Below are 23,236 nucleotides of genomic sequence, written 5' to 3' on the forward strand. Positions count from 1 at the left end.
GAGGCAAACATTGTCACTGCTTTGCCAGTGACAATCTAATTTCAAATGACTTAGCAGGAAAATTTTTATAACTCTCCTAGACAGAATGTCTTAAAACTGTCTCTTAATACTGATAGTCTTTTGCCAAGTTTCATTTCATCCTTAATTACTCTGAGAATTTCTAAAACTAGAATACACATACAGGCTTTAAAAGCTAATTTGAAAATAAAAACCCAAAGGAAGCAGGATTTGAAACTAAACTCAGATTTTAATTTAACAAAAAGTATCATTCATGACAATTTTTTCTAAGATAAATGAAGCAGTCCTTTTAAAAAAACTTCACTTTTAGAAATGTTAAACATTTATTCATTTTCTTATTGGGAGCTCTTTTCCTGGTTGTAATAAGAATATGCACAAATAATCATACATTTTGATTTTGAATATTGCAACCCAAAATTCAAAGAGGTTTTTTCATATAGGTTAGGTACTATTGTAAAATAAATTAATTTAAATTACAAAGGACTAGTACCAATATATATCTAAGAACTGTATTACCATTTACTTGTAATAACAAACATGTGCTTTGACGTTTTCATTTATTATTATAAAAATCGAGTTTTCAATGAAGACTATGGTTGTGAAAATAAATTTGAATTAAACAGTCCTTTAAACATAAACTAAAAATCATGGAAGAGTAAAATGTCAAGCAAGTGAACATTTTTCCTGTGATATATACATAAATATTGTCATGTAAACAAAAGCAAAGATCAAGATTAAGTTAAATATCCTTGTCAGCAACTGAAATACATAGATTAAAATGGTTATTTTATGTTCTTCATGCTTCCACTGAACACAGCTGGCATAAGCACAGCAATAGGAATTGGATGAATCTTTGCATTCCCCTCATACGCTTTGGGAGGATACGTACAATAAAGATACCTCTCTATGAGAAAAGAAAATATTAGAGGAATCAGACTCCTGAAAATCATGACTTTCAAATATTAAGTCACCTTTTTTGCTCTTCTGTGAAACTACATGGTTTATCAGAATTTTGCCAGTTGAAAGACGGTAAAGCTGACACTGGCGTGATCCAGCACTAATACGAGTGGCAGCAAATTAGGCACAATTACAGGCTTTCCTCTCAATGCACATTATCCATGCACTAGGAGATAATGGCTTCCAACACAAAACAAACATTTTTTGGATAAAACAGACAATATTTAAGTAGATATATTTTCCACAGGAGTGTTTCTTTGAAGTATGCCCCAGAGACCACTTGAATCAGCATCAGGCCAAATACTCAACAAAATAAAAGTGTGCATTTGTGGGCCCAATCTCAGACCCTCTGGGGGCCCTGGGGATCTGTACTGTTAACAAGCCCCCCGGGAATACTTAGACACAAATTCATATGAAAGTTGGAATGTCACTCTTGCAGACTATTGGGGATTTCTTTTGACTCTTTCTTTGACCACAAATATTTCATTATCTCTTTCCTGCTTCTTACTTATTCACCAGAAGGAAAAACAAAACCAAAAACATTTCTGATTTTGTCAGCCAGTGGTGACAACTAGTAGTGGTATTTTTTTTCCCTCAGACAAATGTAGGAGAATAGGCAACATACGATACTGCACCTAAATTTTTCAAAGGTACACCACAGTACTTTTTTTTTAAAGCTTTCAAAATGTATACATGATAAAAACGTTCAAAATGGTTTGTAAACTGTCATCTGATCAAGACGATCCAGTGTAAAGAGAACTGCTATTCAGTGTGGTTGCTGAATTCTCACAAAGGTCCCTCACGGTTGTCTTTCACAAACACTGAGCCTCTTAGCAGGCACCCGAGAGCTCTCACCAAACGATGCACTGTCTACCAGGCAGCACTAAAGTACCTAAGGATTGCTCATAAAAACAGGACAAAGAAAACAAAAGCTCAGTTTCAGCTCCAACCACAAAAGGAGTCTCAAGACCTACGGCCAATATGTAAGATGAATACAGATCATGCTGACTTTCCTCAGAGAAAGTCTAATTTCAAATATACTTATTAATATCTGCCTGAAATCTAGTTTATATTGGAAGTGGAAAGCATGATACACTTCAATGTGCTACTAATATCTACTACAGTGTTTATGTTCTGTAAGATCCCTATGGATAAAAGCGATTTTGCCTGTGACTAATATAAATTAGAAACCAAAGAGGTAGGCAAGTATCATCAGAAGATGATCTCAAAACAACATGTTGAATAACATGCTTGAATCCCAAAAGAGAAGTTAACTGGAAAATGAGATCCAATACCATGACAACCGCCTCAAGAGCAGGGTTTCCCAGGTCTTTCATGATGACGTCCACCTTCCAAAGTCCTGATTCCTGATATGGTGCCATATGCTCTTCAGATATTCAATTTTAAGAAACATCTGATGAAGTAAAATGTAAAACAATAATACTGGAGACAAAAGAGTGAAGTTGATATCAGCTGGGCTCTTTAAAAATCTCTACTTTCGGGCTTCCCTGGTGGTGCAGTGGTTGAGAGTCCGCCTGCCGATGCAGGGGACACGGGTTCGTGCCCCGGTCTGGGAAGATCCCACATGCCGCCGAGTGGCTGGGCCCGTGAGCCATGGCCGCTGAGCCTGCGCATCCGGAGCCTGTGCTCCGCAACGGGAGAGGCCACAACAGTGAGAGGCCCAGGTACCGCAAAAAAAAAAAAAAAAAAATCTCTACTCTCACATTAGAGTTGGACAAGACCTTGAAGATTCATCTAGTCCAACTCTCTGGTTGTACAACTGAAGAAAAGTGGCTAATTTCCCACTGGTCACAAAGCACTATAATTCTGAAAACATGCTATAAATCCAAAAAATGTTCAAGGTTAACTTGCCTATTTATAAAGCCCATGATGTAGCCAAGAGGCTACACTTTCAGCACTTATGGCCATAGTTTGAAGCTCCATCCCCGGGGGATGTTTTATAACGTGTTCCCATGATTAGAGAAAGAAGGGCACCAAAGGCCCTGGTTGCACCTGGGGTGGGGGAGAGGCAGAACATCATCAAGAGAAAAATAATTTGAAACCCCAGACCTGCCTTAATAAAAACTTGCTCTAGGCTCAGACCAGGGCTTATCTTCACCTCTTTACAGGAGACACACCTCTGAGCACATTCACGTTCTTCAATAGCCATCTCTGCTCTGGGCAAGCACTGGGGCAACAATGCTGTTCTGCCCAGAACATTGAGAAACACATCTGGACAACTGGTAACATCTAAACCCACAGGGCAAAGACCTATATACAGCTGTATTTAACTTCTCAGTCATTGTCACTTGTTTTGCAAACCAAAAAATTGCCTTATTTCCTTATACCCTTACTTACCTAAGATTTTTAGTTCCGCTCTAAAAAGGTAGTTACAAATGATTTTATTTTTTCTTTTCTATTTTCCAGACTTTCTGTAATGGTTTCACATTTCTTTTGGTAATACAAAAAATGAAGCTATTTTTAAAAAGAAGGTTTTAGTCTAAAAGAAAATGAAAGGATACACATAGTTCCCTCTTGACTCTGAAACGTCCAAACCTGAACCTGAACGAGGTGTCCGTGTAGTACAGTAGAAATGCAGTCTCAGGACTCGGACAGAGTTTTGGATCCCAGCTCTACCACGAACCTTGGGCAGGGTTTTAGTCTCTCTGAGACTTGCCTTCTTCATCTGCAAAAAGGAAGAAATAATACTTCCCTCACAGGATGCTGTGAGGATAAAATGATGCACAGGGCCTGGCACATGGCAGACGTCTAGTAAATGGTGCCCTTCTCCCCACTGGACTCAGAGAATCCTTGGGTAAAAGGAATCGCCACAGCCTGCACCAGCCACAGCCTCACTGCATCCCATTGAAATTCGCAAGGGTGCTCTATCTCAACTCTGCCCTACCGCTCCAAAGAATCACTATTGTGCTTAGAAAAAGTTCTTCATTTTTATGTTCCCTCCTTTAAAACTGTACATACAGACAAAACATTTTTAAAAAACTATCTTCCTAGAAATAATGCAATGTTTTCTAAAGCACAACATGTCATGTATAAAAACAATTCTGAAAAACATGACTGAATTAGTTTGTACATTGTTTCTTAAAGTGCACCAAAGTAAATATTCATGACCTTTAGAATGTCACTAACCCCCTTGGGTTATTTTTTTAAATAAAACTAAATATTTATCTACTGAGATGTATGTGGTTTTTGGCTCCAATGTGATGGCAAAAAGCAGCAGTGTCTTCCAGAAAAAAATAATTGATAAACTCGACAAAGCATCTTAGCAGCATTACAGAATAGCTACAATTCACTGTAACTGCAGGCTCAATAAAGCACAATCCTGATTCCTACTAGAAAAACAAAATCAATCAAAGGAACAGAAAACCATCTCCCCACCCTAAGTCAAGGATTTCTCTTGAACCCTGGAGGTAACACGTGTGATCACTTCCCTATTGTGTATCCTTGGTAACAGACTTATAACTAATCACCATTCTTTCTTCACACTGCACACACACACACACACACACACACACTCCCTATGAAAAACAATATAGTTTAAGTGGAGAAGCCACGAGAAAAAAATTCGAAGTCAGATAAAGAACAACCATCACCCAAAACGTCAGGCAGTTCCAATATTCACACCACCGTCCGATGTTCCCCACACACGTAGACAGCACTGGGGCGTATCCGTCGCCTTGTGTGGCCAGGGAGCCGCGGCAAAAACTTGAGGGACTTAGGCATCATGTCCAGGCAGGCGTCATGGAATTTCTTAATCCTCCAGTAGTAAATCAGTGGGTTCAATGCAGACTTGAGGTAGCAGAGCCAGAGTAGCCAGGTGCTAATCTCAAAAAAGTTGTGTTGATAGTAAAAGTGCTTGCTGAATGTCGCCACAAGGCTGTAAGTGGTGAATGGGGCCCAGCAGAAAATGAAGACAGCAAAGAGAATCAAAATGGTTGTGAAGGCACGTGTTTTAAAGCCCATGTCAATGCTCATCTGGAAGGGTCTCTGTAGACTCATGAGACCCAGTTTGCTGGCCTGGCTGAGGCATATACCTTCGGGGTAGCTATGGATCCTCAAGGCATTGTGCCGAAGGGTATTGAGTATGCCCATAAACGAATACAGTATCACCAGAAAGGGTAGGAAGAAAGAAATGAGAGAAATCAAAATCACGTAAGCCTGGTAACCTGGATTGGTTGTGTACCCAAACACACACTGCGGGGCTCGGGAAGGTATCTGCAGGTCAGGGTTTCCTACTGCCAAAGGAAAAGCTACACAAAAAGAAGTTGCCCAGGAAACTGCAATGAGAACCTTAGCCCTATATGGATTCAGCTTATCCTGCCTCTGGACTATAATAAGAAACCTATCGATGCTAATGATGAGCAGGATGGCTACTCCCTCTATCACAAACAACCAGAAAAACATGGCAGATACCCTACAGAAGAATTTCCCAAAAATCCATCTGGTGGTAAGAATGGTGACCAAGGCAAAGGGCATGTTCAGAACTGCAAGCAACATGTCTGCAAAAGCCAGGCTGGCCAGGAGGATGTTAATGGCGGAGCGCATGGCAGCTTTTTGGTAAACCATGAGGCACACAACCAAGTTCCCAAGAAAAGACACAAAGAGAATAAATATCATTATAGCAGAAAGGATGATCTGGAGAGGCAAGTTTAGGCTCTTTAAAACCGCTGGTGTTGGGGGCACAGCTGTACTATTCAGTGTCAAGGAACTCATCCCGGTGGGAGCCATGGTTTCAAAACTGTATCTAAGCAGCGAACCCATGTCGGGATGCTGGAATGGTGGAGGGACCGTAATATTCATGTTGGTGTTTTCATAAACTACGAATGTTGTGTTGGATGCCCCAGTATGGGACGCAGTCAACACTGCAGAGAATACCATGGTTTCAGCAGGATGGAAGGTGCCGGCAGAGATGTAGGTGTTCTTCAAGTATTTCAACACAGAGCAGCAGTATCATGTTTCACTGATGGGCTTGGAAACACACTCTGGAAAACGCACAAAGACTTCCATCTTCCATAGGAGTCCTTTTGCCTGAAAACAAGCCCAAAACACAAAAAAATGAATGGGAATGAGTTTTGTAAATAACATTTGACTTCTTACTTTTCATCATGAAGGACCAGTTTTCTGCTTTTTTTAACCCTTTAAAAACATTTAAGTCTCTAGCTTAGTCATCACTAAAGTACTGTAGTTCTGTTGTTTCATTTTTAGTCAACTACAATGGAAATTTCATGACATTCATGTATAAAGTGAAAGTGAAAAGAATGAAAAGGTATTACTGCCTTAAAGGCAAAAATTATAACTTTACAGTTAATTTTTCTTTTAAATTTCCAGGAGCAGCATAGCCTTTCCACAGTCACTATTAATACAGATTTTATTAATAATGGTTCTCCTGAGAGTATTCCTGATAGATCTTTGGTACAGGTTCATATTCCATTTTTACATTAGCACAAAACTAGTGGGCAAAGAACCTTGAAATCAGTATCGTATTTAACACATGATAATCAGACACTTTTGCTCTAACACTTTCACAAGTAGGCACTAGGTTATTTCCAGTGAAGGGTCTGAAACAGTTTCCTGGCTTTCTATTTTATTTGTAAGTGTTTCTTCCCAGAAATCCCACCACATAACTACTGGAGAAGTTATTCAAGAAGAGAAGAAAAATTATCTGTAAAACGTCTTGGTCATATTTTTAAGACTTCCTTTCTTTGCTAAAGCTCTCTTTGCTTCTCCTATTCTCTCTTCTTTCCCATGCACCCATTTCCACCCTTTATTTTCTGATACAAATACTTCCACCTTCTCAATTTCTTCTCCCTAAGCCTTGTATGTCAGCAACTTGATAGATGTCAACCAAGAAATAAAGATGAGGATTCTAAAGAAGATGACTAGGAAAATATTCAGGCGTGAATAATGCATTCTAGAAAACATTTCGTTTCCTTGCTCCAAAAAGTTTATCACCTTTCTCTTATCCTAACCCCCAACTTCTTAATTTCTGTGACCCTGGAGTTCTCTGTAAAGGACTTCCTTAATCTACTATCTTCCTAACCCACTTCTGTTATGTAGGTTCTTACTTCTTTACTGGAGAGGTAGCTTTAATCTCTTTAAGTAGAAAGAACTGTCTTTGGATCTCTGGGTAGATTCCTTTAATAAATCCCTAAGATTGGGGGGTGGTGCACAGTAGTTTAAGACAATGCTGTAATTTTCTCATTATTTGAATTTACCATTACTCATTGATCTTAGGGGTAAATGCTAAAAGTTCATTTATTCATTTCCTATAGTATTGAGGGTAGAAGCATCCCATTTACGAGACCCAATATCCAGCATTGTAGCCAAATCACGGGCTCTCTACTATACTCATATCTACAATCCCCAATTTGTGGTCCAGGGCTAACCTTATGAAGGAGGAGAATATTCATCTGTTTGTTCAAAATATTAACTGTACTATACACTTTCACTGTTATAGCTTAATTTCTTTGTCTCTACTATATGTTATCCATCCTCACATGTTCACTTTGAAATGAAAAACATACCTGGATAAGATGCCCCACTAATCCAGTGACTCCCAAACTTTATTAACCACAAAGGGCCAATGGAAAAAGGGGCAGTGGTAGCTTTACACCATAATCACCACAAGTCTCTTTATAACTACCTAAATATACATACAAATAAGAATAAAGACGGTGCTTACTACATAAATCAGCCTCAATACGATTCTATCTCTAGAGAAAAATTATAAATGTGTACCTTAGGCAAATGTGTATATTAAGCCTAAGGTAACAGTGATAACTGTGCTTGACCAAGTAAACCAACATATCCATCCTGAAGGTAGCACACACTTTAAAACACTTAGTTTTCTCGACCATGTTGAGGAACTAAAACAAAAAATGGAACGGAGCCAAAACAAAACCATAATTTGAAAGATGCTTTTTAAGCTTGATACATGTGTAAATATAGTCACAACATTTTACTGCCATTGTAAAAACTTCTAACTCAAGTCACTCAATTATTCACCCATCAAATGTTTATTTCAGAGCCTACTATGAGCCAGGCACTGGAGAGACAGTGATGAACAAACGGTTCCTGGAATTCTGGTTAAACAGGACTGAACCACCACCTCAAAATTACACTGAAATGACAGTAAAGGGATTTTTAAAAATAAAATGCACAACTCAAAAGGACAAGAAGTATGAATGAAAGATACATCAATAGATAAGAGATTTTTTTTAATGTTTCAAAGCAAAAAGCAGATGGTGGTGTGGTAACGGAACAAAGTAGAACAGAGAACTTTTTATCTTCAATACTTACACAGAAATATGCTTAGAAGAAGCTGAAACACCCTGTAGATCCCCAGAGAAGCTCTGGATTAGGAGGTACCAGTTACCACAGTAAGTGTAGGTGTGGCTGAAAACTGGGAAATTGAAAAATCTATACACAGAGCCATCGGAACCCCACTCCAGGCTCGGGGGTCTTCTCCTCCAGCAACCACATGAAAGCACGTACTCCTGTGCCGGTAGCCCAAGTCGCTGGCACAAATGAACCTGATAAGCACTAAACTTTAGCATATTGGTGCAGGGCTGAACACAGCAGGACTGGATGAATGTCTGCACATTCAGTATGAGAACCTAGCCCCCATCTCCACCCTGTTCCCAGACAGCCAGCAGCCAGGCATATGCTACCGTGCAGGACTGAAGGACTCGTCATTTCCAGTAACTTAAAAAGTCCTAGAGGAAAAAATTCTAGATACTAACACTTGATGGTGTCCCAAGAAACATGCCAGCTTGGTGCCCAGTTATCCTCGATACTGAAGTCCACCCACTATCAAGGCCAACCCACACACACAGAGCTTCCAATCAGTTTTTCAGTGCTCATTAAATAGAAATGGTAAATTTCCCAAATATATAAAGAATCTATAAAAGGATTAAACAAAAGCAATGTTGTAGTTAAACATTAAGGAAAAGAACTGGAATTTCTAATAACAGGGAACGTAACATACATGAAGTTAATAATGCCTTTGCCCTGGTATCTGTACATGCTCTTCATTCACTGTACTCCTGGCTACCAGAATAGAAATATTCTCTGGCCTTTCTTTTCTCACTGCAAAGTGTAATAACCAAAGCAGAGCTTTTGAATACTCGTTGTAACTATGTTGAAAGATTTTTTCCTCTGAGGTATTCTCATCAAATACCATTGTGACCTGCAGTTTCTTTGAATTTCACAGAAGACTAAATAAAAGCTTTATACTTAAAATTTGTACTTCCACAGGAAATGGGACAGTAGCAACATAAGAACAGTAGAAAATTAGCTCAGGTCAGTAATACTTGCTTAACAGTCCTAATGTTTAATCTAGGCTAGTCTTTATTTGCCATTTGTCAGAAACTCTCGTTACATATTCTAAGAAAAAATTAAAATTGTATGTGAAGGTTTATATATATGTATATATATTCATACACACACCTCACATGTATGTACACACGTAAAACTCACGTATGGCAGAAGTGATTGAATTTATGATTCTTTCTCTTGTCTTATAGCATCTACAGAAACAACACTGGGGCAATCAGATTAATGACACAAGTGTTTTATGTTTGGGGTACGCCAGAATTTCACAATTACTGGGGCTTCACAGGCTGGAATGGGCAGTGGAGGTTGTAGAATTCCCCTGGTCTTCATCCTTTAGTCTTATCTGCAATTCCAGTGCTTTAGATATTTGTTTCAATTCTCTGAAAAAAGTGTATGCTCCTAAAAGGCAGAGACTGATTTTATAGATCTCACTGTCCCCTATGACTACTATGCTTTGCACACAGCCAATGCATATATGGTAAATTATATTTATTTGCATTATGCTTTGTCAGATCAGAGAATTTCTTCTTTACTCATTTTAATATTTATTTATACATTATATGTACATAATTTTGCTTAAAAAATTATCAAGAGCTTTTCAATGATAGTCAAATCCTGTACTACCCTTCACCATTCCACTTGTTCTTAGAGGCAGTCATTTTTAATTATTTTAAAGGTTTTTATCAAAAGTACTTATTCTTTATATATCTAAATAATATGAAGAAATTGCTTTTTGATTTGATTTATCAATATTGTATATTATGTCCTGATTTCCTGTTAGGATAAGGGTTTAGCTGCCATTGCACCTCCTAACTTACTTCTCATCCCTTCATACTACCAAAATCTTCATTTGAAAATTTTGAATTACAGAAGTTAGTGTTTCTATTAATGTATTTAGGTTAATAGTATATTTACTGATAAGTTAAAATAATGTTTTCTTTCTTGTATACATTTTGGATTTCCTAGAATAAATAATTTACTTTTTATTTTCAATTTTTAAAAATAACTATCAATATTTTTTTACCTGCTCCACCTGAGAGATTTTTTTTTTTGCGGTACACGGGCCTCTCACTGCTGTGGCCTCTCCCACGGAGCACAGGTTCCGGACGCACAGGCCCAGCAGCCATGGCTCACAGGCCCAGCCGCTCCGCGACATGTGGGATCTTCCCGGACCGGGGCATAAACCCGTGTCCCCTGCATCAGCAGGCGGACTCTCAACCACTGCGCCACCAGGGAAGCCCCACCTGAGAGATTTTTATACCTAGAAGTATTATACTTTGGAAGGTCAGATTTATCAACTACATTTTTATCTTGGAGTCATTCTTTTGGCCTCATGTCCCTCCCTGAAGTGATACACTTCTCTCTGTTACAAAGATGCCAGCCAGAAACATCTCTTTACTACCATCTTGGAAATCCTCCTTTCTGCCTTGGGCTCTTGGCTTCCATATTTCCTAGGTCCTTTGTCTTCCACTTCACTGCTTCCTTTCTGTTCAATTCCTTCTTTTCCAGGAACCAATTGCTTTTGAAGGAAGAACACAAGGGAGGTAAATTTTGAGTCCTGTATGTTTGAATAAGTCTTTATTTGTTCATACTAATTGTCTCAGTTTAGAATTCTCAGATGAAAATAATTTTCTCTGAGAATTTTGAAGGTGTTGTTCTACATCAGTGGTTCTCAAAGTTGAGGGTATATAAGAATCACCTGGAGCATCTGTTAAAGTACAGACTCCTGAGCCCCACCCCCTGAGTCTCTAAGTCTGTGGTCTGGGGTGGGGCCTGGAATTTGCATTTCTGGAGGAGAGAAAAACTTAAATTGAGAACTTTAAATTCCAAGCTCAAGGATTAGATGAAGATCCAGAAAGCTTCTTCAACAACAGTGAAAGAAAACTTTTATCTCCTATTGCCCCAGAAATGGAATTTCTGAAAACTAAATCAAAGTCTAATCCTATGGGTGGCAATGTTACAATGCAAATTGAATTCCCAACCTTACAGAGTCTCTTCTGTTAAAGTTAGGGCCTGATTGGGAAGGAGTAGGGGCCTGAAAATTGGGATGAGGATATATGGGTATTTTGATGAAGCTGAGGCTTAGGACCTTGTGCTGCAGTCTTCTTTACCAATAGTAATAGCCTTTCCTCCCTTGCCTAATGAGGTTAGCTCTCTCTTTGCCTGAAAAATCAGTAAGGGCCTCACCTAAGATAGCATCTTGCAAGGGACTTTTGCCCTTCCTAAGGACCCTGCTCCATCTACCTCTCTTGCTTGTAGACCTACGACCAGAATCAAGTCCCAGCAGAATCCAGTGTGAGGTATAAATTGTGACCTAGAAAGAAGTACCATTTATATCAAAAGATATGCAAGATAATTCCAATTTACATAGACAGAAACCAGGGAGTATGCATGGAAACGGATGCTGAGGGTATTGAGTCAGCTTAGAAGGAATATATTGTTAGATCAGATCAAATTTATTGATATGGGCACACTAAACCAAGATTCTGGATTCTCTGTGCTAGCTCAAACGGCTGAAAATGCCTCTAATAGTATGTTCGGTTGGTTGGCGGAAGCCTGGTCCCCAAGGTAAGCTACACTACATGAAACTGAGATGCCATAACTCCTTGGTGGAGAGGGAACTATCCAAAGACTTCAGCAGATAGGAATGCTGAACTGGATTTATCACGTACAACCTGCTCACCCACTTATAACTACATCACTTGGTAGGACCCAGAGGGCACTGCCTTCACCAAGTCTTTGAGAGATACACTGGTTGAAAGGACCAGCAGCATCCTTGAAGAGCTCTATAGTAGCTACTCTCTGAAGACCAGGAATGACAATGGGCAATGTTGTCATCCAAGAAATGGGTTCCTAAATTGAATGGGGATGATAGTATCTCAGAGTGGCAGGGACTCAGTGACAGTACTTAACAAAAGATGAGGTGAGCATGATTATCAAAATGGGCAGCGAGCAAAAGCTGAAATCAGAATAGTCTGACCTGCAGAGATCACTGGTGCTTGATCATGGTGTTTCTAAGAGAGAAATAGAAAGCTACCAAGTGCTACTTGATCTGTATAAGCAGCAAAGCTATAATAGAGAAAAATGCAACTCCTCAATCAATTCCCAAACTTGAGCCAGGACACAGATCTAGAACCTCTTGTATTCATGAAAGCCAGGCCCCTTCGAGGAAGGACCTTGCTACACAGCTATAAATTTATACTATAAATCTTCCAGCCTTCCCCAAAAAACCTGCAACAAATTACCAGGGTATACACTGAGGAAGGGGAAATAATCAGAACTTTGTGGGATTGTTGGATATGGCTCTGAAATGACTCTCGTTCCTGGAGACCCCAAATGGTACTGTGTTCCACCATGCGGAGCAGGGGCTTATAGAAGTCACATGATTAATGGAGTCTGTGCTCACTTCCAGCTACCACTCACCCCAGAACTCATGCCATCATTATTTTCCCAGTTCTGAAATGTGGAGTTGGTACCGACACACTCAGCAGCTGGCAGACTCCCTCACTGGTTCCCAGACGTGTGGAGTTAGGGCTATAATGTTAAGAAAGGCCAGGTGAAACTCCTAGCACTACCTCTACCTATGAAAACCGGAGACCACTTTGTTCCTGTAGAGACTGCAGAGATTAGGGTCATCATCAAGGACTTAAAGGACGAAGGTGATCATTCCTAAAACATCCACATTCGACTTGCCTATCTGGCATTAGAGAAAACAGATGGATCTTGCAGAGTGCAGATGCTGTACCAGATGTGATTTCCTTGCTAGAATAAATAAACACACTCCCTGGCATCTGGTACACAGCTATTGATTGGGCAAATTATTATTTTTTTCTTTATATGTGCTAGCAAAGAATGCCTGAGCAGTTTGGCTCCAGCTGGCACCCTACTACACTACCTCAGGGTTCTATCAGCTCTCCAGCACACTCTCATAATCTAGTCCACAGGGACCTTGACTGCCTCTCCATTCTGTAGAATGTCATGCTTTCCATTACGTGCTGACTGAGAAGTAATTAGTAACTACTCTATACTTGGAAATACACAGGTGTGCCAAAGGTGGGGAAAGATTACTACAAAAATTTGACCTACCATCTTTGTAAACTTTCTAGGGATCTTGTAGTAGGTCAAGATATCTCTTTCTACCACTAAAAAATAGGCACAGTACTTAGTAGCCTTTTTGGATTTTGATGGCATCATATACTTATTTGGGTATGTTATTCTAACCCACTTATTAAGTAGCCTGCAAAGCTGCCAGGTTTGAGTGGGACATTTAATAAGAGAAGGCTCAGCAACAGGTCCAGAGTGCCATGACAGCTGCTTTGCCACTTGGGCTACATGACCCAACAGCTTCACTGGTGTTTTAAGTGTCTGTGGCAGGTAGGGGCTGCTACATAGTATGGCATTTGGCAGTCCTTTTATAGGTGAACAGAGACCTTTGGGATTTTGAACAAAGCTACAGAGCGTGAGCATTTCACGTGAACGGCGTTATCTGACCTTCCAAAGCCATAAAATTGGGTATGCACAGAGCTCTTCAACCTTAAACAGAAGAAGTGTATATGAAATCAGGCCTGGCAAGTCCTATGAGCACAGTTAGGTTAACATAAGCAAGTGGCTCATATTCCCATAGCTCTTATTCTTGCTACACTGATCCTCTCTTCAAACGTCACCTGTGACCTCACTAAGACGAGTTCCTTATGACCAACCAGTTAACTAAAGAAGAAAAATTCAGGCGTGATTTAGAAATGGTTCTATACAATATATTGGTGCCACCCAAGAGTGAAGAGTTGTAACACAACAGCCCCACTCAGGAGCCCTTAAGGTCACGACAGAGGGAAAACTTCCCAGAGGGCAAAGCTTTGAATGGTATATAGTCATTCATTACTCGGTGTCCCAGGGGATTGGTTCCAGTACCCCCACGGATATCAAAATCCAAGGATGCTCAAGTCCTTTACATAAAATGGCATAGTATTTGCATATAACCCACACACATTTTCCTGTGTACTTTAAATCATCTCTAGATTACTTTTAACACCTAATACAATGTAAATGCTATGTAAATAGCTGTAAATACAATGTAAAAGCTATGTAAATAGCTGGTGTGCAGCAAACTCAAGTTTTGCTTTTTGAAACATTCTGAATGTTTTTCCAAGTGTTCTCGACTGGCCATTGGTTGAATCTGCAGATGCAGAACCAGCAAATACAGAGGGCCTACTGTACCTGGTTGTTCATTTTGAAAGAGACACGTCAGAAGTACTGATCTACACTCATTCGTGGACAGTAGCTAATGGTTTGGCTGGCCATATACATGCTCACCAAATAGCAACTTCACAGATAAGGAGGTAAATAATCTGGTAGAGAAGATGATGCATTCTACAGGGGTCAAGCAGCCTTTTTCTCTACTCTTGTTCTTCTCAAAAGGGATTATGAACAAAGTGGCCATGGAAGTCCAGATGGAAGTTGTACACGGCTCAGCAACATGGGATTTCCACGCACCAAAATGAGTCTGGCTACAGCCACTTAGTACTTAATCTGACAACGCTGAGGCCAAAACTTGACTTAGTGAATATGGCATCATTGTCTGGGGCACCCGCCAGCCATCTGGTGGCAGGTTGATTACATGGACTACTTCCATCATGGAACACTTTGTTCTCATTGGAATACACTCATATCCTGGATAATTTTATCAAATTAAACTGTCAATCATAAGATCAGTATGTTTAATAGCTGTACTTCCTTTCTTTCACAGAATATCCCATATGTATACAGAGAAAAATAATCAGAAAGCTAAAAATCTCTACCTTTTCAGTTACACATTTGGAATAAAACAGCAGAAATGCAAAAAGAGAACATTTAGAATTGTGTTTTTAAGTACTTAGAAGCATATCAAGATATTTAGTCCGTACTCAAGGCAGGAATTTGTATTCTTAAAGAGGATAACTTCTTTCCTCCTGAGTTTTTCTAGAAAGTAGAGTGTGAAAGAATGTCTTAAGCTTTTCTAATATATATAAATTAGCTTTTTAAAAATTTCATAGCAACTCTGAGATTATTACTATTATAATCCCCATTTTAAGTATGAGGAATTAAATACCAACAAACTAGATAATTCAGAAGAAATGGACAAATTCCTAGAAACATACAACTTACCAAGACTAAATCATAAAGTAATAGAAAATCTGAACAGACCAATAATGAGCAGGGAGATTGAATCAGTAATTTAAAATCTCCCAACAAATAAAAGCCAGGACCAAATGGCTTCACTGCTGAATTCTACCAAACATTTAAAGAATTAATATCAATCCTTCTCAAACTCTTCCAAAATATTGAAGAGGAAAGAATACTTCCAAACTCATTTTATAAGGCCAGCATTACCCTGATACCAAAGCCAGACAAGGATACTACAAGAAAATAAAATTTATAAACCAATATCCCTTATAAACATAGATGCAAAAATCCTCAACAAAATACTAGCAAACAGAATTCAAGAGCACATTAAAAGTATCATATACTATGATCAAGTGGGATAGATTCCTAGGATGCAAAAATGATTCAACATATGCAAACATTAACAGAATGAAGGATAAAAATCATATGATCATTTCAATAGATGCAGAAAAAGCATTTGGCAAAATTCAAGATATTTTCATGATAAAAACTCAAAATAAATTAGGTATATAAGGAATGTACCTCAACATAATAAAGGGCATATATGACAAACCCACAGCTAATATTATACTCAAAAGTGAAAAGCCTTCCTTCTAAGATCAGGAACAAGACAAGGATGCCCACTCTTACTACTTTATTCAACATAGTACTAGAAAGTCCTAGCCACATCAAATAGACAAGAAAAAAAATAAAAGGCATCCAAATTGGAAAGAAAGAAGTAAAATCATTGCTTTTTGCAGATGACATGATCTTAGAGAATATCCTATTAGAACTAATAAATAAACTCAGTAAAGTTTCAGGATACAAAATCAACACACAAAATCAGTTGTGTTTCCATTCACTAACAACAAACTCCCTGCAAGAGAAATTGAGAAAGCAATCTCATTTACAATAGCAACAACTTTAACCAAGGAGGTGAAAGGTTTGTACAATAAACACCATAAGATTTTGATGAAAGAAACTGTTAAGAAGACACAGAGAAATGGAAAGATATCCCGAGTTCATGGATGGAAGAGTGCTATTAAAATATCCATACTACCCAAAGCTAGCCACAGATTCAACGCAATCCCTATAAAGGCAGACATAAAACCATTCCACCCAGTGGTTGTGGGAATTAAATAAGATAGGTTGCAAGAGGATTATAAAATACAAAGTGCCATCAAAGTACAACATATTATAACCAGGATCTTTCTACAGCACTTCAACTATTTTGTGCAAGTCATATCTTTATTGTACACCTTTGTGGGAGTATAAACTTGTTCAGCTTTTTGGAGGGTAAACAGGAAGTATTTTTCAATATCAAAAATACACAATTTAAACACTGTCTGGAATTCCACATTATAGAAGTAAAAGCAGAAACATGAAGATAAGGATATTTATTGCAGGATTATTTAAGAGTGAAAAACTAGACCCTTTCTAAATGATCATCAATAAAATAGTAGTTAAAGGAATTATAGTACACACAATCTATCACAGACAATAAACTAATCCATAAGAGTGACACCAGAGAATGTTCACAAACACTGAGTGAAAAAATCAACTTGCAGAATGACATACAACATATTCCCAGTTGTGTGTGTATGTAGATGCGTGTACATGTGTGTATGTACATGCAAATGTATATGTTTAAGCAGACCAATAGACAGAAGAACATACATCAAACTAACAAAAAGGATTTCCTCTCTAGTGTGAAAATAAGGGTGCAAAATATATTTTCCTTCTTTACTTCTGGCTTTTTAAAAGTTTTTTTCACATTAAACCAATACTGATCTTTATTATTCTGTGGAACTTTGCTCACTGTTTCCTATATGAAACAGGACGCAAGATGCAGCCTATCTTCTTTATAACCTATCAGCCCTAACACAAAGCTGTGTACTCTAGTGATGCTTAAAATGCAATAACCATTTAGAGCACCCTTTAACCATGGAGAAGAGAAGCAAGCCATCTAGTTTGTGGATCTTCTTGACAAACTGGGCCCAGTGAAGGCCCTGGGTTCAGACTTCTCAGGGCTCCCAGCAGACACCTCCCACCTCCCTGGGTCCTAGCTCCCTGTACACACTCTAAAGGGTGACCTTGAGTTCACTGAGCCCAGGCTGCTGGGAAGGTCGAGAAATTAAAACAACTGCTGCTGTTCTAGAACTCTTCTGTCCCTTAAGGAGTGAAGTATATACATATTTGGCCTCTAGTAAAGACCAGCAGAGGACTGATAAGATAACCGAAGTGTTCTAGCAAATTCGTAACTGGCACAGTAAAATAAAAACAGGTAAGAATTTGAAATATTGGCCTTACTCAGACTGTCTGCTTTTGTCTTGAGCAAAGTAAAAATCTAAAGGAAAGGAAAATGCCTAAGAGAAGAAGCACTCGTATCCTGGGTTACTGAGCATCTCTCTCCCACTCTGGGCCACAGGCAATGCTGGAGGAGGAAAGGCATCACACCACTGTCCTTCTCTGATACTCACCACACTCTCAGACAAAAATTTCACTTGGTCTCAAAGGATTCCTCCCTTCACCCGTATCTTTCCTCTCATTCAGGAAAGAAATAAAATTAACACTAAGAGAGGAAAGAGACCATGCATCACACATAAATCCATCTTCTTTACCTATAGTAGGCCCTTAATACTTGTCTAGAGATTCTAACTAGAAAAGGGGAATGGTAGACAAAGAACATACCAGGATGGACGCAAATACACTCAGTCTACTCTTGAGTTCTCTACGGGGAGCCAGAAATAAAGAACCAGGCATTTCACCTCAGAAGTAGCCCAAACTTCAACTTGATTTCATTTTTACAAAAGCAATCATCTTGGGCTTCCCTGGTGGCGCAGTGGTTGAGAGTCTGCCTGCCAATGCAGGGAACACGGGGCCCGGTCCGGGAAGATCCCACATGCCGTGGAGCGGCTGGGCCCATGAGCCATGGCCGCTGAGCCTGCACGTCCAGAGCCTGTGCTCCTCAACGGGAGAGGCCACAACAGTGAGAGGCCCGCGTACCGCAAAAAAAAAAAAAAAAAAAGCAATCATCTTTATTGGGCATTCTGCTTTAAAATTTAGAAAAACAGTCTACAAATAAATTTATATCACTATAGCAATGTCTACTTTTTTGGGTTGAATTATTATTTTTTGTTTTATCTGTAGACAGAGTAAAAGGAAGCTCTGAACAAACTAACCAGAGGAAAATATTTAACAATCAAGTAGAGTGGATGGGGTAGGGGAAGCCTTATTTGAAGTCATTTTTATAAAGAGAAAATCATCATTGCATCAAAATTTCACATATTTTCAAGGTATATCTAACTTAAAACCTATATGCAATAAAGCTAAAGGGAAAAAAATGCTATGCGCACATTTTAAGTATGAATCATAGCAATGTTCTATTTATAACACTGTTCCATTCCTAATATATTTCTAATTCCAACCAGAATACTCACCACAAAAAAAGAAGCATTTTTCTCAAGAATGTTCAAAGGAACATTTAGTTCTTCCATGGACATTTTAAAAATTAGATTATTAAGCATGAGGATTTATTTGCATTCATGTTACTTTCCCCCACAATCACCAAGGAGAAATTAAACTAAGTATCAGCAAGGGCTTTGTTTCAGAGGAAAATAGTCTAAGCGACTTCTGATGACAATTAAAACTGAAACTCAAGTGGCAAGAAAGATCAGCATTTAATAGAAAAGTAAATTAATTACAATTAAAAACTAGGAAAATGTATTTTTTAAGTGGCTAATAGAAGATTAACCTTCTGGAACCTTTCTAGGAATACAAAAACCAACAGAGATGACGAGCCCCATGGGTGATGGGTTTTGTTCGTCTCCTTTTGTCTCCTATTTCTAATTCTTAGTCTTTGGCTCACATTCATTAGGTCGTTGTTGTGCTGAGAAATCTTTACCTGCCTTGAAACTATTATTGGGGAAAATGCAGGCCAATTTAATTTCATCAGCCTTTTTGAATAATTCAGACACATTATTTAACCTGCCATTGATGTTTCTCACAGTGGTGTTTGATTATAAATTCAAGGAAATACCAAGTCTTATTAGGTAATGGACCTGGAATCTTTTATCACAGCTTTGCCTAGAACTGTAACTGCTGTGTTAAAACTTGAATATCTCTTTTTTTTGCCTATAAACTACTTGCATAGAGCAAAGGGTGAAAACAAGTTTTGTTCTGTTTTGTTTTTTATACCTAAGGGAGTATATGGGTACTCAGATTGAAATCCACATGCTAATTAAAAGCAATATAATTTAGTCTGATTTTGAGAAACATAAAAAAGAAAAAAAGAAGATTTAAGCTTGGTTCTTTTCTTCTCATGCCATATGTAATCTCCTCCCTACCCATTCCTTCAATTACTGCCTGAATGCAGACACCTGACAAATATGTTCCAACGGCCCAAACCTTACTTCTAAGTTCCAGGCTCACATAACCAGCTGTTCACTTCACATCTGCACTTGGATATCTCAAAGGCACCTCAAACCTTAAATGTCCAAATTAAACTTAGGGGGGTGGTCTCTCCCCCCTCTAAGTGACCCCACACCAGAGTTCCCATGTTCACTGACTGGGCTGCCACCCATCTGGTTATACAAGCCAGAAACCTAAGAGTCACCTTGACAGCTTCCTCCCTCAGCTATAATTCATTCCTTCCCCCAAGAACTGTCCATTTTAACTCCTAAATATTTTGCCTTTCAGGCCACTTCTCTTGAACCTCTCTGCCATCACTCTGGTCCAAGCTACCAACAAGTCTCATGAGGCAGTAATTTTTTCCTGGGTTATTCACAACTGATTCCCAACACCTATGACTGTGCCTGCCGCATGGTCCACGTTCAGTAAACATTTGCTAAATGGGTAACAGCCTCCTGCTAACTATTCATCCATCCCCATTCCCCATTTGCTTTGTGAAGTCTTTCTCTTCTATTACTGTGGAAATCTTCTCTGGCCAAAACCTAGCCAACCCCCGACTCCTGTCCTATTGTCTCATTTCTACATGTATTTCTCTGTGATAAGACTCCATTGGCAGTCACTTTACAGTTATCCATGGCATCCCTAGATCCATACCTGTGCACAGGCCTGCCCCGCCCCTGCCCCAATTGGAGAACAGACTCTAGGAAGGCAGAGATGTGACATACTTTTTGCTCAGCACTGTGTCCTTAAACCCAGTTAAGAGCCTGGTATATAGTATACACTCCATAAAAAGCTAGTGAGTCATTATTTTTTTAAATTCTTTCATCATATTTATAACCCAGTGTCTCCTTTTATTCTCTGTTTGTGAAACCCTTAAAAAAACAGTTTATTCTACAGCATTGTCTTTATACTTCTTTACTAAAACATTTGATCTACTTGTCTCTTTGGGAAGCAAGCTACAGAGATTAGTATAGTAATACAGGGAATAGACGAAGTCAAGTACCCAGTGGGATCTGACCCTCAGGGCAGTTTTCTGTTCTCTAAGTAAAGAGCCAGAGAGTTACAGGATCTTAGTTCCACAACGAGGGATTGAACCCGGGGCCCTGGCAGTGAAAGCACGGAGTCCCAACCACTAGACTGCCAGGGAATTCCCTCCAGGTACCTTTTTTAAGGCTGCAAATTGGACTAAGCACCTTGTCTCTGTGCTCCAAGTGCACTGTCTGCACACCACCACCCCAAGTTATCGCTGTGTTACAGTGACATTCTCTCCCCAGGAGCAAGGCATCTGGTAGGAAGTTTTTATTAGGTCTTTCACTAAGGCCAGATGGTGAGGAAGACTGATTTTTAAGAAGTAATGGGGATATATGTATGCATATGGCTGATTCACTTTGTTGTACAACAGAAACTAACACAGCCCTGTGAAGCCATTATACTCCAATAAAGATGTATTAAAAAAAATTAAAAAAATTTTAATTTTTCAAAAATTAAAAAAAAAAAGTAACCTGGGATTCTCTTGGATTAAATACATTCTGTTACATATAACTACCCACCAAGTAAAATACCCACCTCTGTGAATCCTTGTAATAAAGTAACAGAACTGCCTCACACTTCAGGATTTAGAGAGAATTTTAAACTTGGAAAAAAAGCTACCCAGAAGAAAGAACATTTCCTTTTCCTAATCATCTGCTTCTAGTTCCCATTCCCACACATATACTCCAAATGCTGACAGCTCTTTAAGGCTCTTTCAACCTAAATGACCAATATTTAGAGGCCTAGTTAACTCAGTAAGACATGATTCAGACACTTTAAGTGTTACTTAAGACTGTAGAAACATGGAGAAATGCTTATAATGTAAAGTCATAAAAACGCAGGATGGAACATTGCATTTTTGTATACTTATACCTGTTTTACACACACACACACACACACACACACACACACACACAGCCTCAAAAGAAATAATCGTTCAAATGCTGAAAGTAATATGTTAATGGTGGTAGGATTGTGGGCTTTTCCTTTTCTTTCTACTTTTTAATGTCTTTTTATTATTTTTATGAGAAAATAATTAACTCGAATCCTGAAGAATATTTTCAATATATCTGAAAGAAAGCATAAAGCCATGCCTCACTGAAATTCTAATATAGTAAAACCGTAGTCTATAAGAATTATTCATTATAGCTGAGTGGCCCAGCTACCACTAAGGTGAGTGAATGAGCTTCTCCACCTTGATGACAGACATATTTTGACGAACACTATTCACTTCCCCAGCCTCTCTAGTTATTTTGGGATGTCGTTAAAGATACAGCTGTGCAGGACACAGGGCTCAGTTTCATGGCTGGTATGCTACCGTACATCTTGAGAGTTCGCAAAAGACTGCAGAAAGACAGGTTCTGAGTGGTGGCTTTCCTTAGCGTGACACGTGGCTATCCCTGGGGGTGACGGAACCAACTGTATGTGAAGCCCACACCAGGGCACACATTTCAAGGAGGTTCCCAATGCCTGTGCTTTCAGCCAAAGCAGAGAAGAGCAAAAGCTGTTCTGCCCCCCACTCCACCCCACCCCCAGCAGAGCTATTTCCACATCTGCTTTTGATGGCTCTTCTTGCTGTAAGTGTCTCCAGCCTCCATCCTCACCAGTGCTTCTACCTCCTGCAGGGCAGGCTGCTGCTGATGCTCTCGGAAGGCCTTCTCCATGGCCCTGGCTATCTGCTCCTCTTTCCTCCTTCTTCTCCTGTGTCATCTTCTATCTCCTATCATTCCACTCGTACACTTTGAGTGAAAAGATAAGCCTTTAATATAAGCCAGTTGCTATCTTATTGCCTTTGGAATGTCAAATGAAAAAGTAGCAAATCTGCACTATCATCGCATCCCCTGGGAGCTCGTTAGAAATGTGTAATATCAGGCTCCAGAGCTATGGACTCTGCCAATGGGCGCCACCAGGGAAGCCCTTCTTTTTTTAAATGAGGAAATTACTTCATAGGCTTTTCATAAAATGGGATATACAAATGTACAGTTAAGCATATGAAAAAGTGACCAATATTATTATTCATTAGGGAAAGCAAGTTAAAATTACAATAAAAAAATAATACGCACCCACTTGAATGGCTATCATTAAGGAGAAAATGACAATCTAAGTGTTGCTGAGGATCTGGAGCAGCTGGAACCCTCACAGAGTCCTGGTGGGGTGTAGCTTGGTACAACCATTTCTCTTAGATTGTACTACTAACACTGAACATACACACAACTCTGAGTACAAAGGTACACCAAAACATACGTAGAAGGATGTTCCCTGAGCCAAAGACCAGCAATGACCCAAATGTTCATTAACAGTAGAATGTTAAATTAAGTTTGGTATACTCATA

At 39.1% G+C, this 23,236-nt stretch overlaps 1 protein-coding gene across 1 annotated transcript in view; it reads right to left on the reverse strand.

Moving 5' to 3' along the window:
* Positions 1–216: 216 nt before the first annotated feature.
* Positions 217–23,236, reverse strand: part of GPR63 (G protein-coupled receptor 63) — a 52,895-nt gene continuing 29,875 nt past the window's right edge. The window contains exon 2 of the mRNA XM_079939779.1: positions 217–6,021. Within this exon, the coding sequence (XP_079795905.1) occupies positions 4,612–5,871 (1,260 nt within the window). The 5' untranslated portion in view covers positions 5,872–6,021 and the 3' untranslated portion in view covers positions 217–4,611. The remainder of the gene's footprint in view (positions 6,022–23,236) is intronic.

The sequence above is a fragment of the Stenella coeruleoalba genome (assembly GCF_951394435.1).
Source record: "Stenella coeruleoalba genome assembly, chromosome: 12".
Lineage (NCBI taxonomy): Eukaryota > Metazoa > Chordata > Mammalia > Artiodactyla > Delphinidae > Stenella > Stenella coeruleoalba.